The sequence below is a fragment of the Anser cygnoides genome, chromosome Z (genome assembly GCF_040182565.1).
Source record: "Anser cygnoides isolate HZ-2024a breed goose chromosome Z, Taihu_goose_T2T_genome, whole genome shotgun sequence".
Lineage (NCBI taxonomy): Eukaryota > Metazoa > Chordata > Aves > Anseriformes > Anatidae > Anser > Anser cygnoides.
The window spans coordinates 3,658,499-3,674,765 of NC_089912.1; the positions used below are offsets into that span (position 1 = coordinate 3,658,499).

Genomic DNA, 16,267 nt, shown 5'->3' on the forward strand with positions numbered 1-16,267 from the left:
CATATGTATGATTTTTTAATAGTGTCTATTCGTTTAATAAATATAGATTATATATTTACTCAAATATTCTTGAAAAGGTCTCTTACTGTATATAAAGAGCAAGGATTTTTCTTTGTGAAACACGAACCCTCTTTTGAAAGAATTTAGCTTTAACTGGTAAAGTTTCCTTATGGAATAAGAAAGATAATTTTTGAGTTTGCATAAGACTGTAAATCAGTGTGGTGTCTACCTGTTCAGATTTGCTCTAGAACAAGATCTTATCGTCTGTGAGGATTCTAGTGAGAAGTTTCCTTTTGTTTATCCCTTCCAATTGAGAGTTAGGAAACAGGGAAATAAGTGGTTACGAAGTGACCAGTTTTGGTAACTAGTGGCCAGAGCAATGTTTAAAAAAAACTACATAGCAATGAGATAAGCATCTGTTTCCAGTGTCTTACACTTCCTGCCTGCTGTAACCTCTTGTTTTACATGTACCAGTAGTACCAATACTTTGGTACTTGGCCATGCATGCTCAAATCTTAAAACTGTCCAAATCTGCATTGTTACCTAAAAAAATACAAATGGATAAGGAACTGCTCTGTGTATTTTAGCCTAAATACACACTGGAAAGTTAAAAATTCCTTCTCGAATTAACATCTACATGACGATAACCACTTCCTCTTGGCTGGAAAGAATGTGAAATTTTGCTACAACACATTCTAACTAAAACAGTGGTCAGCTACTGTGTAATAAATGTATGGAAATGTTGAGTTATCCTATTTAGTTAAAATAGTTACATATGCAATACAGCTATAGAATGCAAGGTTTTGTATTAAAAATGGTGACGGATGTATGCTGATCACACAATGCTTTGTTATAAAAACTGTCCCTTGAAATAATCCTTTTTGGTATAAAATTCAACACACTCAAAGTAGATCAGGCTAAGCACTATTCCAATACAATGGGCAAACTCAGAGGAATCCTTCTTGCAGCATGTGCCCTGATGTTGGAGTCACAACTCTAGGTGGAAGGAAACATGTTTTTGCAGCTATGCTACTTCTGCTAAAGGAGAAACTTTGTCTTCTGCCAGTAAAAATGAGGTACTCATTTACAGTTAGAAGGGTCAACAGTTAGAACATACAAATGTTAAATCTGTAAATATAACAAAAATGAATGGGGATGATAAAATTCACCTAAGCACATGATTCTCAATAAGGGAATCTCAGTCTCTTTTTTTTTTTCCCAAAATTACTAAACAACATAGAAGTACTCTTTCTAAGACTGCTCTCTGTATTAATAAAACTGTGACCTGAGACTGTTGGTATCTTAATCTTGATAGTCATACCCATCATTAAAAAAACTTCAGAGAACGAAGCCTCAAAAATTGGAGTCTCGTAAGAGCCTTAGGACAAAGAAAAGAGTGTATTTAATGCCTGACTGAGCATACTCTTTGGGGCTACCGAAATGTATTATGAACAAAACCAATCTTGACAATGTAATGAAAGCATATCTTTTTACTAATGGAAAAATAAAGCAACTAGACTACATATGCCCAGCAAATGTTTTACTGTTTCCTGAAAAAAAAACAAATGCTCATTACAGTAAAATTTTCTTTAGAGAATAAACAGTGATTTAACAATATGTCAGTCTTACCTGCGTGTTGTAGCTAACCATTGTGGTTACGGATGTACTAGAATCTCTGAGCACTTGCAGACTGACTAAAGTTGTTTTCTTATGAGCCACAGCAAAACGAGATCCCACAGCAAAATATACTAAACCACGAGGAGCATCACTTTCAAGCACGGTTACAAAAGCAAATCTGGAACTGCTGTTCAATGCAGCTCCTGCACTTACAGCATACAGCTCAACAAAAAAATATGTTTCAAATTCAGGTACCTGTAAATGAGGGATGATTTTCATATCGTTATAAGGCTTACTACTAGTTACTTCCAGCTTTAAAAAATGTATGCATTATTTTCTACGTGCAATGAATTACTTCCACTAACACTTATCAAAACCATATTTTTTGAAATGTGCTCCAACCTTCATGAGGTTTAAGACATACAGAAATATTCTGTCTATTTGTAAACATAGGCTATTGAATTTTAGCATCCATTTGTCAAAGAATCAATCTAGTCAACTCTACATTCTTTATGCCTGTCTATTGAAAATAAGGTAGACATAGTAAAATTCTGTATGACACACACTGTCTCATTTTTGATTTTGTACCTACAATAGAAACATAAGGTGTTTAGAAATAGATATCTCACTACTGAGATTCCAGATATCAATTGGAAGTATGTCATTTGTACCTATTACTTGCACTCATAAAGAAGAAAACTTGCAAAAGAGTAGTTCTTTACAAGACAATAGTATTACAGAAAAAAAAAAAATGGGCATTGAAGGTTTTTTTTTTTTTTTAGTGAGCACAGCTTTTTGTGTCAACTATGCCCTTTTAGAAATCCTAATTTAATTCTAGAAAAGCTGGAGTCATGTCTTAGCTAACAAAGTCTATATAGCTGGCTAAGGCAAAACCTTTAAAGCCCAGAATGCTACACAATATGCCATAAAAATGTAAAATATTTATTGAATGTATTTATTACTTCATCATTTTGATATATATTTGGTACTAATTTATAAACTACCTATAACTGGAAGAAGAAATGGCAAGTATTTGGGGAATTAAATAAGATATACATTTTAATTGAGTTGTTGTTAAGTAATTCTTTAAATTGAATGATCTTGACCAATCGAGGGCAGGCACCAATTTATTGGAATGCCATAGGGACCTTTTGCCCTCCATTAGCACCTGTTAGATCAGCACTTGCTTGTGGTACAATCATGTGGTGCAGCAGCTGCTGCACTACTGTCATTAAATAATGATATCACTCCTTTAGACTAAGGATTCAAAATTCCACTTTACTCAGCAAGGTAGCCTGTGTCCCACTATTTTATTCATTGGCTCTCTCATTTTAAAATAATATCTGAAGAAGGAAGATGGCTCTCTTCCTGAACTATGACAATGCACCCCTCTTATCACCATTTCATACATCTTGCACTACTTTACAGAACATAGTCAGAAAAATGGGGGAAACCTTCTCTTTTTGGCTTTTTCAGTTCCCTGTACTTCAGCTTTGACAATATCCTAACTGCTAGGATAATTTCCTGCAAAGTTTCAGACTTTTTGAACGCTCTGTAAGAATGAGAACCATTAACACAACATTTCTTAAGAGTCTCCTATAACCTAGATGGTGACTAGATAGTCAGAGATCAGCAGTTTTCACATATCATTGTGCTAGACCTAGACATGTAAAAATAAGAAGTTGCGCTAGAAGATTTTTGCTGAATGCGAAGATATTACTTGCAGGATACGTTTTGCATAAGGCACACAAAGAAGTGCTTTGATAGATGAAAAAAATATTGTTTGGAGGTTAAGAGCACACTGAGATGAGTCCATTCTGTTTTTTGTCATTGTTATGTAGGAATCTGAGACCTGCATTTTACTCTTCAAATTAAATACTTAACTCCTTCCTGAATTTTTACCGGTCACAATGGAAACAGTAGAAGCCTGTAAGTAAATGTGTTTGCAAAGGAACTGAGCAGATCTTCAGTTGTCATCTTCAAACCGCATCTACACATCAATTCCTCTGTATCAGAGGGGTGTTTTTTTCATCTTGATAAACTGCAATTCAGCAACATTGCGATGTACATAAATGAGCAAAAACTACTCACATTATCAGGTTTTATTTCAATGGAGATGTTGCATGTTGTTTGACCTGCCACGCAGGTAGTGGCTCCCAGAACAGACACTAGCTCGTTCTCCAAGTTCATGCCATCCTTCAGAAGGACAACACCTGTTTTATTGAAGGTCACACGCCAAAAGACCTTCACATCTTCAAATGCTCTATAAGCAAATCAAAAGAGTAAACATGTACTGAAAGACAGCACTATTACTTTAGGAAACAAACCACAGAGGTAACGTTGTTCTTTAATAGTCAAAATCAACTAGGTAACTAGGTGGGATCAGCTGAGTAAGAGACTTACGTTTGAAAGACAAGGATGTGCCCAAGTACTTTGATTAATACTATGGTAAACATTTGCCTGGTAAGCCAGACAGAATCTGGCTTTCCTGCGAGCTTGAGGAACTTAGAATACTTGAGAATACTTGTCTAAAACACACATAAGTGTGCAACATGTACATGAGTTAGAAAAACACAGTATCAGTGTGACTGAAGACATAGTGCTGACACTTAAGCGTTGTCTTAATTGCTCATTCAAATATTCCAACCTCCTATTCCTACCCAGTGAGATGAGAATTTTAATTTCACCTCTAGCACTATAAATACTTTATGTTTAGCAAAACTTCCAATTTTGCTGCCTTATGGCATAAGTTGGAACATATTTGCATTTTCAGTTTCAGTTTTACAACAGCAACAGACCTAATCACATCTAAAAGCCAGTTTGCCAAATTCAGGGTAATCATTAAAGGAGCAGAAAGGCAAAGATTTATTACAAAACTCCATGATAACCTCTTCTGCTAACAGCAGCATCCTTGATTCAACAAGCATGTGGGAGGAGCACTTGAATCAGCTGTTGTCTGCACCTGTTTGGTTGTCTTGCAACAATCAGCAGCACCTCTCTGTTCTCAGAGTCTTCATCAAGTACAAGACCACTTTGTACTTCTGGAATGAATCCCAAAATGCCATTCTGAAGATCACTTCCTATATAGAAAACAGTCCAAGAAATTAGTTAGCAAGAAAGTTAAGCTGGGACTAAATTATATTTTTAACATGGATAACTGATAAAATGAAAATATAAAATAAAAATAAAAATATAAAATAAAAATAAAAATATAAAATAAAAATAACATAAAATAAAAATAAAAATAAAAACTAGGTACTAATAGTATACACTAAGAGACCACCAAGGGCTGCCTTAAGAAAATTTCTTCTATGTTACTATTCTTAATTTACATTCCATATCTATCCAGAACTTCAAATGTTGGCATTTCTACATTTTATTTTAACCAACAGAACAGAAGTTTTGAACATAAATTCCTTATAAGAATCCTGGCAGCACCCCTGCACTTAAGCTTCTATTTTCAGCAGCATTCAGCAAACTGACTGAATTTCTGTCCCATGACTTCAAGAGACAAGGTGTTACAGTAATCAAGAACAGTTTCAAAAAACATACTTATAATTACCTTATGAGATACTGATACTCAGTCTCAGCTATATTATTTTACATCTACCATACCCATTAAAACATATTCTTTCTAAAAAGAAATGGACATCAGCATGCCCTTACACAGCGTTGTCATGGTTGGTTATGGGATAAAGACAGGCTTCTAAGGACATGACTTCAGCTCCCTTATTCAGCCCACCCATAATGTTGTTGATTCCATTCATTTTCCTAAATTGCTACGTTAGGTTTTCTCCTAAATATTTAATTCAGTGCGAGAAACTATGGAGCTGGAAAATACTGTATTGTTCTCATGAGAATATAAATAGCTTCAGCAAAGCAGCAGTGGAGAAAAAAAGAAAGAAAAAAAATCCTGGGCTAATGAAGGGAAACTAATGCCTCTTCACAACGTCCCATAAAATCTCACTTCTAAAGGATTTCTCCTCATAGGTACTGACGTTGTTACTCTGCAGCCTAGTTCTGATGCAGTGCATGTTTAACATCAGTATACATACCAACGATTAACAGAAACTGTGTCTGGTTTTGTGCATGCACAAATATTTAATCTGTGGTATCTTTCTACCTATATAGTTAAATGCAGATAGATCCTTTGATGCTTCTCCTTAAACCAAGCTGTCTCCTACCTTACTTTGTGCACACGCTGTACTCAGGGTGTAACTCTGGAACATGGTAATACACTTCTGTAGGATTCAACACAAGTTCAAATTCCCATCCATGTTTATGCACACACTTGTTTAACCTGCATGTATGGCCAATTGGTTGCTTGTGTGGTGAATTTCAGAAGCCGTGCACCTCCATTTTAAATGGTCTGTTCCTGCATACCTAATTTTGGTCGCCGCATACACTTATCCAACAGCAAAGTTTAATATCTGTTCCCAGCACCTATCTTGCATTGTTAAGACAATTTGAATACACAAAGCTTCCAGTAAATGCTGTACCTTACATGTAATTTTCTTGATTAGCCTAGTGTGTTCCAATTCCCCATTAGTTTCTAGAAGTTCAATTCACATTGCTGTCAAACAATTTTATATTTTTATAATTTATATATGTTTATATTCAGTGGAGAAGTCTGTTAGATATTGAAAAGCTAACAGTTTTTAAAACCCAACAGAAATTGGAGCTTTCTCACAGCAGTGTGCACTGACTGAAAGAAAAATTCTTTCCTAGATGTCCGTTCAAGCACATTCTTATCTTCCGTCTTCAGAAGCAGAGGATAACTAAACTGCAGAGTTGAATTACACAGTATCAAGATGTGAAAACACACTACCCTGTTTTTTACACCTCACAGAAACCCCATTCAGGGTGAAGGTGACAAAATGACCAAAAAACAATCAAACAAAAAAATGTGATGCCACTACTTGTGAAACAAAACCACTCAGACTTTCCCTTCATGAAGGGAAACTGGACAAGAGCAGAGATAAGCAGCATCTATAAATGTATCTTGAGCTATATTGCTAAGGGATTCATGGTGGGGTTGGGTGTATTAGATGTTTTCTCCAATCTGAAAAACTCAAGATTTGGTAACGTAATATCCTGTTTATTGTTCAATAGAAATGCCATACTTCACATAAAAATCGCTATAAGCACCTACAGTTACTCACTATTACTTAAGTCTGACATATTTACTTATTTTCTGGGCAGAAAAAAAAAAAAAGGCTACCTGTAATAATTACTGTAGCAAAAGCAGCAAATCCATGTTCATCTTTTCCCTCCACAATCTGAGCTCCACATTCAGGATCTGAGAGGAAAACATAGAACAATTCCTGTCCTTCAGGCTCATCATCATCAAAAATTTTTATGGACACCTTGCTTTCTGTTTCTCCATCCAGCAAAGTCAGAGAGACTGACTGTTCCTCAAAATCTTCTCCTTCCATTGCCCACGTGAAGTTTGATTTTCCATAAGCATTTTCAAAAGGATATGAATCTACTCCACTCTGTGCACTTACTCCACCAAAAGTTTTAACAGATACTTCAATATTACCAGTAAAGCCCTGGGTCCTTCTGATACTAATTATTACTGTGTTGGGGGTACTACTGTTTGTGTCTTCTTCAATATAAATCAACTCTGGCCCCAAACTCAGTATTCCATGAAGAATGTCATTATCCAGGATATTAATTTTTGCAACACTGAAAGCAGGATTCAAACGTGGACTCCAGTCAGGTTTCACAGATTGAAAATCTAAAATTTCCACAGCAGTCAAATTTACAAAAAAATATTCCTCCATTTCAGAAACAGCGTCATCGATTATTGATATTTTTATTGTGGCATTTGTCTGAAAATGTACAAATATAAGCTCTCCATTATAGATAGGTCTAAAGTCCTCTAGTGGTTTGGCACTTCCTGGAGTGGTTTGATATGTCAGCTTAGTGAGATTACTTTGAAAACCAAACAATCTTTGGACATGCAGTGTGACTGCCTGAACATCTTCTTCAACTGAAACAGATGTTGAGTTAAGAGCAAACTGAAAGATCCCCATTGGCTCAATTTCAGCTGTTGTAAGTCCTGACCTGAAACAGAAAAGATATTGAAGTTGAGTGAACAAACATGAAATGTGAAAATTAAAACACCCAAGCAGAACAGCTTCCATTGAACAGCCAGTAATGGCTGTAAGAAAGCAAATTAGAAGAAAAATGTGTAATAGTAGAGGGAAGAAATAGCAGCCATACAAGGCAAGATGTAAAGAGGTTCTTTGAAAAATGTTTTTGGAATGATTGTGTCAAACAGCCTTCCACAGGCTTAACACATCCTGAGTCAACACAGAATAAAGGATAAATTAAATAAGGCCTTCCTGAGAAAATGTAGAGGAAAAGAAATGTATCATGTCTTTCTACTGTACATACAATACAGGAAGATATACTGCAATACAGCCGCTCTGAGTAATAATAGTTTTAACCATAGCATGCACTTCCTGTACAAGGAGAAAACCGTGGACTAAACCAATGCCAGCACATCTCCTATTTTAATTAGGAAGCAAAAGAAGGATGGAAACTATTTTAAGACTTACAGTGGGGTTTTGAAGTATTAACCTTTCCCTCCCGATATTACTCATAGTATTTTTTCCAGATTTGAACCCCATTAGCATTATCACTTTGAACTCTATTATGTTCATGTAAAATATATCCCCTTTTTATAAGAAAAAAGCATAGAGATGACAACTGGGTTATTCTGCTTTCAAAAGAGCCTTTACTAAACCTTGGATCTTACACTTATCTCTAAAACTGACCCAGTAGTCAGTGCTATGGGTTACCAAATAGCACTGCAATTACAGTGTGCAATTTTCATTAATAAAGTCCATAAAGTTCCACCACTAAGGAAGTCAAAAACTCTTTAAAGTAATTGTCAGCTTTGCCTCCCATGCAATCTTGTCTGAAGTTTTCAAGAAAACACCGTTCTTGTACACTCAAGACTTTTAACTCACATGGTAAATAGGTGCTCTGAGGACACCAGTCCACAGAACATACAGGCCTAGGAGAACAGGTCAGTCCAAGAAGTTTAGCCATCCAGCTCATTCCTTACTTCCTTCAGATTTGCCAGTAAAATTGTAACGTGAAGAAGCAAATACCTTTCTCCATACACAGTTTTGTTCTAGGTCCATTCATCTTATACCATTTTTAATCAATAAATTATCAATAAATAAAGAAGAATGAAAAGAAAGTAATTTGAAGAATAGATAACAGCCTAGCTGAGTTGGAAGCCTGTAGTAAATGTAATGGTTTTGCTTTTAATAACACACACATGCACGCACATACACACACGCACTCATATATATAAAATGAATGAAGTAGGTTCTAAGCATATTGCTCTCTACAATTACCTGAAAGGAAGGTGTGGGGAGCTGGCGGGGGTCAGCCTCTTCTAGCAGATAACTAGTGATAGGACTAGAGGGAATGGCCTCAAGTTGCGCCAGCGGAGGTTTGGGTTGGAAATGAGGAGACATTTCTTCTCAGAAAGAGCAGTCAGGCATTGGAACGGGCTGCCCAGGGAGGTGGTGGACTCACCGTCCCTGGGGGTGTTCAAGGAAAGGTTGGACGTGGTGCTTGGGGACATCATTTAGTGGGTGACATTGGTAGTAGGGGGGTGGTTAGAACAGATGATCTTGGAGGTCTTTTCCAATCTTAAGGATTCTAAAAACAGTGTTTGTTACCTTAGATCATCTAACTATGGATTTTTAGGGAGACTAATGACAACTCTTAAGAGTCCCTTTCATTCTTCAGCTTTCTAGCTAAAGCTGTCAATCCTAGTCTTTTATTTTCTTAACTGTCCCCATAGATTGAGACATGTCCCAGACACCATGGATCCCACTGGCATGAAACAGATTGGAATTTGAGACGAGCCTCAGTTCTGATACGGTCAGGTCTGCAGTACTGATATTTGATTCCAGCTGAGACAAGATTTACGAATTTATCCAAAAAGGCACTACATCTTCCTACCTATCAATAATTTAAAAGGGATTTGTATAAGGCATATTCCTGCATGCAGGTTCTTACAGTATCTGTGCAACTAAAGGTTATGAGTAATAGCTTTACCTCAGGCGAGCCCCACCAGAAGCATTGCTGTGCACCGATGTTAAAGAGATGGCAAATGACTCATGTTTGTTTATGCTTGGAGTAGCCTGAAATGAGATTACTTTACTTTTCTCACCAGGTGAAAATAGAACAGTACCTGAAACAAAAGAGACGCAAGAAAGAGAACACAATTCAAAACCACTAAATAGTTCAAATTCATTTCAATAGTTCAATAGTTCAAATTCACAATTCAAAACCCCATTTTACCTGGGAATATACTGAGACAGAGCCTCTAAAGGCAATTCCACTCCATTTTGGAAGAAGAAATCTGCACGAGGATCTTTTTTATATAAAGCTGTCCATCAGTGTACAGCACTGTGCTTACCTCTAATACATGTATCTAAGAAGTTTAGCTCTCTTCTTTTTTCCTTGTTTTCGTTCATAAAATGAAAATATTGCTTACAGATAAAAATCAGTTCATACAATTTCATCCTAATCACACTTATTAATAGAGGAAACGTGTACAGGTACCAATAACTAAAAAGTGGTATCACCACTTAAGCCACTTTCACAGCTCTTTCCTCAGAGAGTACTTACCAAACGAAGGAGTAATATTGCCTGACTGAGCAAAGTCAGTGATCAGGTCTGGTGGGTATCCTGAAATCCAGTTAACTGTTACAGAGCCATAAACTCCCTTTCTGGTTATGACAACCTGACCTGTCCCTGCTACAATGTCTGTAAGTCGTAAAGTAACAGATTCAAAGCCAACCTGTGGAAACATCAATTTTGATAGAGAAAACTGAATAAGAATGGGCAATAACATATGTGCAAGTGCACTAAATATTTTGAAGCAGGCATTTCACAATCATAAACATAGTTGTGACAAATATAGATATCACATGTATGTGTGTGTATTCTCTCTACTTCTCTCTCTCTTTCTCCCCCTTCCTCCCTCCCTTGACAAGTCTTTAACAATTATGCTAAATCTGAGATTTTTTGAGAATTAGATCTCAGGGAAATTAACAAATATTACTCAGATTTCAGTACTAAAAACACTAAACACAGCATTCTGTGTCTGTTGTTTACAACAAATACCCTTAATACTCACAGTAATAGCTGTAGTACTATACATATATGCATAAAGCTAGAATAAATTACTGTGTATCCAGTACAAAGTTGTTGCCATATGAAATTGCTAATGGGAATATTTTTGCCAGCATAATCTACTTTTCTTTCAGTTTAAGAAGCAAATTGCTCTAAAAGGATAATTCTCACATTCTAAAAGCACTGATAATTGGATATATTATATGATAGTATATAATATTTACAGTAAGACCATTTAAATTAAGTTTAATTATAAATTAAAAGAAAGAACAGTGTTTCAAGAAAAAAAAATATGTAATTAAAAGATAAGCAAAATGTGAGGGCCAAAAACTCAGCATGCTTTTGTCTTTGCCTGATACCTAAAAAGTATCTGAAACATATACACTATATCAGAATACACAGATTCTCTTTTTTCACTATCATAGGAAGCAGAATTTCTCAGAGATTAGTCAAATGTATTGTCAACTGCTTTAAAAAACAGCATGACATCCACCTCTTTTTGCACATACTACTGCATACATGCCGTAATCTAATTTTGGGCAGCTGTACTTAAAGGAAAACATTGTCCAGAATTAGTTTTTTTTTCCTTTAAGTCTCAGAACTTCCATTTCATATAAACAATAATATAAATTAACCATAATATTTACATTATTTACTGTAGCTTTAAAAATACATATCAAAACTAATAGATGAAGAGACATTTTCAAGCAGTACTAACAAATTTGTATAAGGATTTAAAAAAACATTTCCAGAAAACTTAACGCATAGTATAAGTAATAACTGGAAAAGTCACTCATTAAATTGGCTGCAATTACAAAAACTTCATGGTGTCAACTGAATCCTCACAGCAGTTATCTTCTGTAATGCAGTGTGGTAGCTATGCCATACTTTAGCCTGAAATGTTATACTGACCTCTGAATTGGCAGCTTCCTCAGGAATAAGCAGAACAGCTGACTTTGCTTCTTCTAATATTTTAGGCACATCCTTGGCACCTCCCTTAACCAGACTTACATTAATCAGTTCCAGAGTAAAATTCAAGCCCAGTAAAAGAAATGCCTTTGAAAGAGAGAATTTAAATAAAAAGGTATAAATTTAATTCCGCTAAAACATGAGATCCACCACTTCAAAGAATTAAGCAGCAGACTGATGTGCCTCTTTTATTCCACTTGTATACAAAAGCTGTGTTTTCAAGACAAGCATTTTATTGATTACCTTTCTCAAAAGAACTACAGATAAAACATCAATGTTGTGAATGTGATTATCAGCAGTTTGTTAGACTGTGAATTTGTAAAGCAACTATTACCATTTTAATAAATTGTAACTGACATAGTGGGCCTCAGCTTGATTTTAATCCTTACGATTCACCACAGTGTGGATGTAAAATGGTAATAATAAAAAACTAACTGGAAACACAGAGAACTGAAGATAACATATCTGCTGCTTCACGTGTCAGCACCACCAGATCACTATTGACAATCCAAAATGGAAACTTAAGAAAGGATTTGGATGCATATAATAATAAAATATTGAAATGATAATAGTGCTAATCAATGATTGAGGGAAAAAAGGAATATATGAACATATGCACCATAGTGATTTTGTAAGATTATGTAAAAATATGATATTTAACTCCATCTCTATTGCATAAATTCATAATATTAAAAAACCTTCTTTGATGTTTCTTCATAGTGGATTCTGTTGAGTCTAGTCATCTTATTACAGATTTGTATTGTGATTAAGACAAAAGTAAAAAATAAATATCAAATAATCTAAAAGGATAATACAGACCTGGCTGCTTATTGGCACTCTTTTCACTCCAAAGCTGGCACCATCTTTTATGGCAAGGTATCCCTCCTCATCCCCAGGTGCAGTTAGTGCTTCTTTGTGATGAGACAAGATTTGGTACTGACTGACCACTTCTCCAAATGCCCCAGCATGCCGAGTTATGTTAATCTGAATATACCGATTGAGATCTCTCTCTATTAATACTGACTGCTGATCAGAGTACAATGCAAACACCCCATGGGGATCATCATTTGCAAAAACATTGATCTTTGAAGTTCTTCTGTCTTGGTCTAAATCTGCTCCACCTTCTACTGAAATCAGCTGCACTGTGTAGCTCTCATCTAGTTCTGGAACATCATCAGGTAACAGGTAGATAATTATCTCAGCTGTACTCTGCTGGTCAGCAATGACAACAGATCCTTCTGTCATAAGAAAGTCACCCGTGATGTCAGATTCACTACGTATTTCCCAGTAAACCTGAAAAGAGTTTAAAAAATTAACAAAATAGGAGAAAACAAAATTACCCACAGAATCAGAAACTTTCACATTCAATATTCAAAATAGAGAGGATATGGAACAGATTGGCTTTAAGTAGATAAATTAGAAATTGTTTTAGATATACACAGAAAGAGACATACAGGTTGTCTTGCAAAAGGAGTGTGTGTTGTTTCTCTAAAAATATAACTTTTTCATTTGTGTATCTTCAGAAGATTTATTTAAAATTCTGTAGAATCTCTGAACAGTGTTCAAAAATTATTTTTATTTTTACACCATGATATCCCTGCTGTTTTTCCTCCCTTCAAGACTCCTCACATCAGAAAGAGGTCAAGAGTCCTCGTTAAACACAGCAGATGCTTTTATTAATTGAAATAATGATAAAAAAAAAAACTTGTTAAAATGCAGACTTCTAAAATAATTTAGTTAAGTAACAATGTGATAGTTCAAAAAAGTCCATTCTTACCTTTAAGTACAGCTGGAAAAAAAGTAAATTGTGAGGGTCTCAAAGAAAGCTTACTAAAAAAGTGTGTTCTGTTCTGTCCTCCCATCAAAAGCACAAGGGGAGGCAGACAGAGAAAGGAGAGAGACAAGCATTGCTTTACTGTTTCTCTTTTTTCTTGATCAGTGAGGAGACTGAATCTGACTTTCCAAACCACAAGTACTGAATCTGAGCCCCTTGCTAAAGTCAGTCGACAAGAGAGCCCTTCAAAAATGAATTTGAGCAACAAGCAATTGAAAGGCATGGAAAAATCATTTCCTTTGTCCTCCATATGTTCATACTGATGATTTCAGGTTGTACTGGTTATTAGGAAAACAATAAGAGTGAGAGTACCGTTATGTTTCCCAGAGTGCCTTGAATTCGTCTGAGAAACAGTGGTATACTTTGTGGCCCTTCCACTGCCGAGGGCTCTGTATAGTTCTTCTCAGACAACGATTCAGGAGCAAACTGTACGATTCCATTAGGATCACCAAACTTCTGTATCTGTAAAAAAGCAAGTAAGCAAACAAAAAATCAGAAATGTAGACTGAGTTATATTCGTGCTCAAGTCATTAAGATCTTTGTTGCCTGGTTCTACAGGACATGTATCTACTAGCTCTTCGTAAAGAATTTTCTCTCTTAAGATTCAAGAATACAGTAGCAGTTAGAATAGAGACTGTGAGGAGAACGACAACAAAACCAGACAGAGACAGGACCATCAGGATATCAAAAAGGAGTGATATCAAGCTCACATGCACGCACTCACATGCACATGAAGCAGTCGCTCTTCTGTGAGAAGATCCTACAGTGATACCTGGAGAATTCTGAGAAGGCTCTAAACTGAGCAGGAGTCAAAATATGAGGTTGTCAATAAAAAGGCAAGCTTGGGCTTTAATTAATTGAAGCTTCATATGAAAACAAATGGCAATGATGATTCTATCCACTAAGTTGAGCCTCACTCAACTGTAAACAACCTGTACTTTAAAAATCATCTAAATACATTTGAGAGTAAATTAATTTTGAAAGGATTTGGAAAACATAACTCCTGGAGCAAGACACAGAAGAAAAACCGCACATGCCCTTTTCAGTTTTCAGCAAACCTGCCCAAACCTGATTGATGGAAACAAATGACAAAAGCAGACAGGTATATTTATGAGAAGTCCTTGCTGCAAATTTATTCTGAAACTTTTGCTGCGAATAAAAACTTTCAAAAAAGGACTAAAAATCCAGTGTACCCTCTAAGGCTGCCCTCTGCCCTCGAAAGACCTGAAGAGAAATGGAGGGAACAGTATACATACAGAACCAGCAACCCGAGTAGCAGTCACTTTGATCGGTTTTGTGTTCTCATGACACTGATGTAGTTCTGCCAGACCTAAAGGCTATGTAAAGAATCGAGGCGGTTCGCCCTGGGTTAGCTCTGCACAAACATCAGTGCCTACTGAGAAGAAAATTCAATGGCATGCAGGGTGAAACACTCCATTCTGAGGAAAAAACCTAGGTCCCTGACAGGGAACATGAGGAGTGTGTGGAAACAGGAGCTAATTGCATCAATACATTTCTCTACAGACAAGAAAAACAAATAAGTCCAGTTTATAGGAAAGATTTTTTTTCTGACTTCTGTAAGAAGTCTCATAAATATTTCCTTAACTGCAGTATCCCTAGAGCAAGTATTTGCCCTTGACATCTCCTCTGCCTTCTCCAACATACGTCTCTCCTGCCTATCTGTCCTGCTCTGTGATTTTCCCATTTCTTTTACACAAGCTAGCTATAGGAGAGGTAGAGGGCAAAAAAGGGAACACACTGACAGTTAGGAATGAAGACCCAATCCATGCTCCAACAAAATTCTGCAAGAAAGAGGGCCAGGTCAGGGCTTATGTACCAATTTTTACTGATAGATTATTTACTTGTTCTTTTCTTCTTCTTCAACAACTAAAGCCTTAACGATACATGTGAGTAGTACAAGGGACAAGAAAGCCAAATGACAGACAATGCAATTGGTATGATTAATTTTTAAAAGTTTTGCAGGATAAATACCAGTATCAACAGAGGTCTCAGAAAAAAAGCAAAGCAATAATGACTTACTATTAGTGTAACGTTGTTTGCCTTAGGATCTATTTCTGTTTCACCTTTCCCAAGGCTCAGTCTAATAACAAATATCTCCTGAACTTCAACTTCTTCATGAGGATAGATTTGTAGATTAATAGATCTCTGACCTCCTTCTCCTTCCCCAAAATAAAATGATCCATTCACAGGGTCACCAATGTCATTATTCACAGGAGATAAAACTTCTTCTGAATTGGGTCCTAAAATGTCCCAATTAATCTGTGGAAGATATCAGTCCTAGATTAAGAGTGGTGATATATTATAGTAGCCCCCCAATGGGGAGAAATTAATGAGTACCATAAGCGACAAAAAAAATCCTGAATCTGGGAAATAGCTATGTTTATATCTTTGTTGCTAATACTGTTACTAACAATTTGCTTGTGGGAAATCACACAATCCTTTAGAAAAATAAATGCAACAAATTAGAAAAGGAAATTGTGAAAGATTGCTACAATGCCAGTTTATGAAATTTTAAATATTAGTAACTAGAAAAGAAGAGAAACTGAAATTTCTTTACTACATAATGGGAAATATACTGGCCAGTTTCTATTTCTCTCTTTCCAGATTTGTTTTGCAAAGCTCCCCAAGTGTGTACTCATTCCCTGTGAAATGTGA

The 16,267-nt window shown here is 36.0% G+C and overlaps 1 protein-coding gene across 12 annotated transcripts in view; it reads right to left on the bottom strand.

Annotated features, from left to right (window-relative positions):
• Positions 1 to 16,267, bottom strand: part of ADGRV1 (adhesion G protein-coupled receptor V1) — a 289,328-nt gene that overhangs the window by 161,385 nt on the left and 111,676 nt on the right. For all 12 annotated transcript variants that reach the window (XM_066988535.1, XM_066988534.1, XM_066988533.1 and 9 more), the window contains 10 exons: positions 15,632 to 15,871; positions 13,904 to 14,053; positions 12,577 to 13,050; positions 11,701 to 11,844; positions 10,282 to 10,453; positions 9,706 to 9,841; positions 6,839 to 7,686; positions 4,580 to 4,697; positions 3,709 to 3,880; positions 1,630 to 1,872 (listed from right to left, as the gene is read on the bottom strand). In XM_066988535.1, the coding sequence (XP_066844636.1) occupies positions 1,630 to 1,872; positions 3,709 to 3,880; positions 4,580 to 4,697; positions 6,839 to 7,686; positions 9,706 to 9,841; positions 10,282 to 10,453; positions 11,701 to 11,844; positions 12,577 to 13,050; positions 13,904 to 14,053; positions 15,632 to 15,871 (2,697 nt within the window). The remainder of the gene's footprint in view (positions 1 to 1,629; positions 1,873 to 3,708; positions 3,881 to 4,579; positions 4,698 to 6,838; positions 7,687 to 9,705; positions 9,842 to 10,281; positions 10,454 to 11,700; positions 11,845 to 12,576; positions 13,051 to 13,903; positions 14,054 to 15,631; positions 15,872 to 16,267) is intronic.